Source organism: Myiozetetes cayanensis, unplaced genomic scaffold (genome assembly GCF_022539395.1).
Source record: "Myiozetetes cayanensis isolate MyiCay16 unplaced genomic scaffold, myiCay2020 scf3, whole genome shotgun sequence".
NCBI classification, from domain to species: Eukaryota; Metazoa; Chordata; class Aves; order Passeriformes; family Tyrannidae; genus Myiozetetes; species Myiozetetes cayanensis.
The window spans coordinates 73,634,151-73,640,685 of record NW_026087521.1 but is presented as its reverse complement, the minus strand read 5'-3'; the positions used below and the strand labels follow the sequence as shown (position 1 = coordinate 73,640,685).

The 6,535-nt window shown below is 47.1% G+C and overlaps 1 protein-coding gene across 1 annotated transcript; it reads left to right on the top strand.

Annotated features, from left to right (window-relative positions):
- The first annotated feature begins 559 nt into the window (after nucleotides 1-559).
- On the top strand, nucleotides 560-5,856 carry MED21 (mediator complex subunit 21). The gene is made up of 4 exons (XM_050324601.1): nucleotides 560-609; nucleotides 698-812; nucleotides 3,056-3,156; nucleotides 5,206-5,856. The coding sequence occupies exons 1-4, from the start codon at nucleotides 568-570 to the stop codon at nucleotides 5,380-5,382; spliced, it is 435 nt and encodes a 144-aa protein (XP_050180558.1). The 5' UTR covers nucleotides 560-567; the 3' UTR covers nucleotides 5,383-5,856.
- Nucleotides 5,857-6,535: the final 679 nt, after the last annotated feature.

Sequence of the window (6,535 nt, the reverse complement as noted above, 5' to 3'; positions counted from 1 at the left end):
CTGTGGCATGCCAGCCTTCTAGTGCCAGTAACAGGATCAGTTATGTTGGAAAAACCCTCTGAGATCATTGAGTCCAACCTTGGGCCAAACACCACTACCTTGTCAAGCAGACCATAGCAGTGAGTGCCTCGCACAACCTTTCCTTAAAAGCCTCGAGGCATGGTGACTCCACCACACATTCCAAGGTTTAATCACCCTTTCCATGAAGGCATTCCTCCTGATGCCCAACCTAAACCTCCCCTGCCACAGCTCAAGGCTGTTTCCCCTTGTCCTGTTGTTTTTTATCTGGGAGCAGAGCCCGACCCTCACCTGGACTTGATGGTCTCGGAGGTCTTTTTCAACCCGGCTGTGATTCTATAATCCTATGATAAGGTCCCCCCTTGAGCCTTGTTTCTTGTTTGTTTGTTTTCTTTCATGCGAACAGAGGCGTTCCCGAGGGAGATCCCAAGGCTGGGGTGAGCGGTGCCCACAACCCCCCCACAAACCCTTCCTCCTCCGAGCGCGCAGGGGGCGCCGCGGCGGCGAGGCCGGGCCGGGCCGGGCCGGGCGGGGCGGGGCGGGGTGGCCATGGCGGACCGGCTGACGCAGCTGCAGGACGCGGTGAACTCGGTGAGGCGGCCGCGCTCCCCCCCGCGCTCCCCGGGGCTGCGCTGGGGTGGGACGGGGTGATTAACGCGGTGCTAATTGCTGCCGGCAGCTCGCGGACCAGTTCTGTAACGCCATCGGGGTGCTGCAGCAGTGCGGGCCCCCGGCCTCCTTCAGCAACATCCAGACCGCCATCAACAAGGACCAGCCCGCCAACCCCACGGAAGGCAAGTCTGGCTCGGGCATCGGGAGCGCAGACCCCGCGGTAGCTGGGGGAGCGATGGAGGTTAAGTCGCTTCTTGCGTAAGATTGTGGCGGCAGAAATGCGATTTTAAGGGCCAGCGAAGCATTACGGTGTGTTTCTTGCGCTGGTGGTTGTGCAGCAGCGGAGCAGCTCCACGGCTCTAAGCTGCTTCCGTAGGGCTGTGGAAACAGGTTGTTAGCGAGCTGCCCATTACTTGTGTTTGTCCGCGTATCGTGGAATCATAGAAGGTTTAAGGGTTGGAAGGGACCTTAAAGATCATCTTGTTCCAACCCCCTGCCATCGGCAGGGACACCTTCCACTAGACTAGGTTGCTCCAAGGCCTGTCCATCCTGGCCTTGGACACTTCCAGGGATGGGGCAGCCACAGAAATTAATTAAGGAATAATGTCATGTTGATTCTCCCCACTGGCTTTTTTTTTTTTTTTTTTTTTTTTTTTTTTTTGAGAGACTAGAAACTGACCTAAGGCACTGTGGTGGTTTAACCCCAGCTGGCAACTAAAGGCGAGGTAGCTGCTCTCTCATTTCCCCCTGTACTGAGGGGAGAAGAATTGGGTAAAAAAGGTAAAACTTGTGGGCTAAGAACAGTTTAACAGTGGAAGCAAAATAAAATGTAATCTCATACTGAATCCAAAACACAGCGCTGTGCCACTGCTGAGAAGAACATTTACCCTGTCCCAGACAAACTAGAACAGGCACTGAAATTGGAAAGCAAACAAGAAGTTCTCTCTGATTCAAGAATTTCAAATCGTAAATAACTGCGTTATTCTAGTCCTGAATATTTTTCCTTATTTTCTTTTTTCCCTCTTTTTCTCCACAAGAAAATTTTACCTCTATCTCATATGAGATTAGGATTTTTCATTAGAACATCAGGGGAGACTGGTTGGGAGGTCAGTGATGCTCTTTCTGGGACAATTGAATACTGGGATTAATTGGAAGAGCCAGCTGGAAGGGTTGGTTGCGTCCTTAAAAAACCTTAAAACTCTCTACGGGTAGACCCAGTGGTGACCCTGAGTAAGTTTTAAATGGGGATATTGGTTTTGTTGTTGTTGAGGGGTTTTTTTAGGTTAAAGTCAAGTGTACCTTTGAGAATGTTAATCTCTTCTGGGGAATTTTGCCATTACCGTGTTTTCTCTCTTTGTTCCACAAATCGTTCATGAACCAAGCACATAAAGAAATGGGTAAGGTCTTAAATTATAAATTGAAAAGGACTAATTCAGTGTTTTAGCAGTAGTAGTGAACTGAATTCAAACTGAATGGACACCATTCCATATGGAAAGGTTTTGTTTCTGGCTGGTGGTGCCTCTTACTAACGGTTCTTTCAATGATATAGGAGCTCAGTTAAGGTCTGTTAGAAGCTTCCAATTCTTTTCCACTTCTCAGGGGGCAACTGGACTTCCTCAGTGGCAGAAAGGGAATTCTTTTTTCTTTAGATTAGAAAACGTCAAATTCTTTCTCTAGTGATCTGTTGCGTGATATGATTTAAAATACCTGTTTGGATCACTGTCTTTGTTATTGTTCTTTTTTTGGTAGTGGCAGATTTCAGGGCAGAGATTGAAAAGTTAAATGAGTTTTGAGCTAATTCCCGATACTTAATGCAGTAACTAAAACAGTTAATACTGGTAATTAGTGATTTCTTAACTGGCTGATGATGATGGAGTTCTGGCTATTTCCTCATCTGCACAAAACCCAGCCCTCTGTGTAACCAGTTACCTTGTTGGATTGGAGTGAAGCTGCCTTCCTCTTCCCAAGGGAGCCCCCAAGGAAGAGGGAAAGAGACTATTTCCAAGGGCCTGCTCAGCCTGACAGAGAGCAGGTTTAGGTTGGATATCAGGGAGAAATTCTTCCCTGTGAGGGAGGTGAGGCCCTGGCACAGGTTGCCCAGAGAAACTGTGGCTGCCCCATCCCTGACAGTGTCCAAGGCCAGGTTGGATGGGGCTCTCAGCAACCTGGGCTGGTGGAAAGTGTCCCTACCCATGGCAGGGGGTTGGAATGGGATAATCTTTCAGGTCCCTTCCCACCCACACCGTTGTGTGATTCCACGACTCCGGTATGTTTGAGTTCCCCTCAGTGCTGACCCTGCTGTTTCCTTCATCCCGGAGAAAATTTTTATGACCTTCATCCTTCCATCTGTAGCCTTTGCTGTGCTGTGTGGGTGGAGCCGTGCTGATTCCCTGTAATTCCCTGCCTTCCCCTCCGTGTTTCCCAGAGTATGCCCAGCTGTTTGCAGCGCTGATCGCCCGCACTGCCAAGGACATCGATGTGCTCATAGACTCGCTGCCCAGCGAGGAGTCCACAGCAGCTCTGCAGGTATGAGTGTTCCTAATTAAAATACCATAACATTCCCCAAGGCAAACTTCTGCCTATTTTTCTGGTTTTAAACACATTTTTTTAGTCTCTAGGCCGCATAATTTTTTGTGAGAGTGGCCTGTGAGAGCTTTGTAGGCTCAGTGCAAGCACTGCACTTGCATCTAGTTCTAAATAAGGTTATACTCAGAATATTTTAAACTTAGTTTTCTATTAAAAGCATTTTCGTTTTTAACATTCTGTCGCAATACTGGAAACTGCTCACCCTCGGCTGTTCAAATATTAATAGAACAGATGCAACAATACTCATGCCTTGGGGGTTGTTTGGGGTTTTTTTTCTCCTTGGATAATGTTTCATGTTTCTCTTGCTCATTAGGAGCACGTTTCATTTTGTAGCTGCAGAGCCCACACTTTACAGAAGCCTTTTGTTCTTCTACAGTGTTTCTGGTTGTTAAAGGGTTTGCTGGGTATCCTTTAAATTCTCCAGCTCTCTCACAAAACAATCCTTTCACTTTTCAGTCCTCCTCTGGACCAGCCAAAGTTGGGTTTTATTGGGGTAATTTTTCTTTTCTGGTTATTCCTACAGACCTTGCCTGTTACACAGCTTCTTTTTATTTTCTTCTTGACTCTTTACCTAAAGTGTTTTCTTTTTAGAAAGCAGCAAGGACACAGATTGCTGTTTCTCTGACAACCCTGGTGATCACCTGCAGGTTTTACCCCAAACAGAAATGACTTGACAGTGGCATCACGTCTTGGGTTTAAACAGGGGAGGTAAAATTTGGAGATGTTCCTAGTCACAGTAATTGCTGAACATACTAATTGGGCTCGTTAACACCAGCATAATTGCATGGAACTGCATTTTTAATAGCTGAAGGTGGAATTCCTGCTGCAGACAGGTTACAGGCTTCTCCCATGGCTGAGCAGGGTCTGATCCAAGTGACAGGAAAAGCAGGATGCTCCAGAAGGAGGAGCTGGTTATCCAGTAGGGATATGCTTTCCTTAGAGGTGACACTTGAACAGTTTCTTGCTCTCCTAATGCAGAATTTCGTGTCACAAGAATTTCCCATCTCTTTTGGTTTGGGATAGGTTAGCTTTGATTCTGGTGCTTGCTGATTCCAGTTTTGATTTGTATTTCCTGGTGCTTAGTTTGGTGCAGTATTAAAGGTTAATATTCTGACATTCTTCAGAGAAACAGTTTTGAAGGTGCTTGAAATGCTCTAAAATGGGGTAGATAAATACTTGGCATATCTATTTTTTCTTTTTTTTACACTAAGGTTGTCTTGGTACGTGTTCCATGTCTGAGGCTTGTCTTACATGATAAGCTCCTCCAAGAGCTCTCTAGTCCTTCACTCCTGTATTAACCCTCATTAAAGGCAGCAGTGTTGTAGAACAGGAGGTGAATTTGTGGATAAGAATTTACCATTTCATTTAAGCCTGGCTTTTTAAAGAGCTGTAAAACTACTTGGAAAAAAATACCAATTTGAAAGTATTCAGCTTCGCCTTTTCTGATATCCAGTTAGAACAGGTTTAACACCTTCAATTTGCTAGATATGTTAAAGCATTAAAATACTTTGAAACTGAAATGTTTTATTTCCTTACGTTCTGGTTAAGTGAACAGCGGTTTGGTTCTGAAACAGAATCTTGAAGAAAGAAAGATTGAATAATAGAGTTCCATGTGAAATGTGCTATTGAATAATACAGTTCCATGTGAAATGTGCTATTTAATGGAAGATTTAAGGAAGTTGTGCTGACATCTTGCTGAGCACCTTTCGGTGAGGGAGTGGGAAGGGGATAAATCTCATCAGAAAGGCTGTGCTGAACCAAGTGGTGATATGAAGGCAGCTGACATTCCTGTTTAGGATTTTTTGGGGTTTATTCCGTGTGGATTTGCGGAGTTTTAGGCTGCCAGTCCTCACAAGCTGCTTTGAAGTTGTTAGTGTGTAATTCAAGCACTGAAAGAGCATCGTTGTTTCCCGGGAGCTGTTCCTTGAGCAGCAGGATCACGTTGCTGTCCCTTTGCAGATCCTTACTTTTCCCCCTTGTTTTTCCCAGGCTGCGAGCCTGTATCGGTTGGAAGAGGAGAACCACGAGGCGGCTGCCCGGCTGGAGGAGGTGGTTTACCGCGGGGATGTGCTGCTGGAGAAGATCCAGAGCGCCCTGGCGGATATCGCACAGTCACAGCTGAAAACCAGGAGCGGCACGCCCAGCCAGCCCCTTCCCGAATCCTAGCGCCAGAGGGCAGCGTGGCCCTGCCAGACCGCCTCGGGAACACTCTGGATCCACCGGGAATGCAGCAACCGGCTTGTGGGACTGTGCACTGTCAAAGCTCAGGCTGCGGGTTCTGTGTGGAACACGCTTCTCCTGCGGGATCGGCGGTGCTGCTCTGGAATTGGGTGTATTGATGGATGTTTCCTTGCCTGAAAATAAGAGTTTCTGAGCTTTCTGTTCCAAACTTGTATGGTCATGGTGTGCTTTTTGTAAGGCTCACACAGACACATTTGAATTTGCCAGAGTTCTGTGGGGACAGGGCTGTGAGTGCAGTGGTGGCCATCTGGTTTAATTAACAGGAATGGTAGTTATTGATGTGACTGATGGGCTGGTTCACCACCCTTTACAAAGCACGTGAAAGGGAAGGTAAATGCTGATGTTTGCAGAGTAACTGGCATCTCATTTACAAAGAAATAAAGCTGCAGGTGTCTGAAACTGGCATTTATTGTTGTTTGTAAGTCAAACAGGCCTTTGACTCCCTTATTGCCACCGACAGGCTCTCACTTCTTTGTGCCACATTTTCCTGGTATTCTGCATCCTCTGGCAGCTGGAGAGTGCCTCTAAAGCAGGCAGGGATCAAGAAACAGTGGATGACTGGGAAGAAATTAGCAGTGAGGAAAAGAACTCCTTATGTAATGTTGCTTCTCAGTGTGAGCATTGGCTGCCATGTGAGTGCTGGGATCACGAGCACCTGTGGTCCCCAAAGTGCCCTAAAGAGACTTCTTTAAGCTCCCTAGTAACTATTTGGCTTTTCAGTACCTGTCTTTTGTCTTTGCCTGATGGACAAAGCATGAGTTTGGGACGTGGAGATGTGGAGCCCTCTGTGCTGATGTGCTGCTTTGTCCAGCTGCTGCTGTTGGGGTTTAACCATGTCTGTGTAACAGCCAGGGGGTGGTGGTGATCTCCTTAGGGTGCTCAGGGAGAGCTGCAGGGCAGGCAGGATTGCTGTGTCAGTGCCATTTAACAACCGTGTTCTCAGTGCACTAAAGGGGGGAATCACAGAATGGAATGGGCTCTTAAAGACCACCTTGTTCCAACCCCCTGCCATGGGCAGGGACACCTTCCACTATCCCAGGTTGCTCAGAGCCCCATCCAACCTGGCCTTGGACACTGC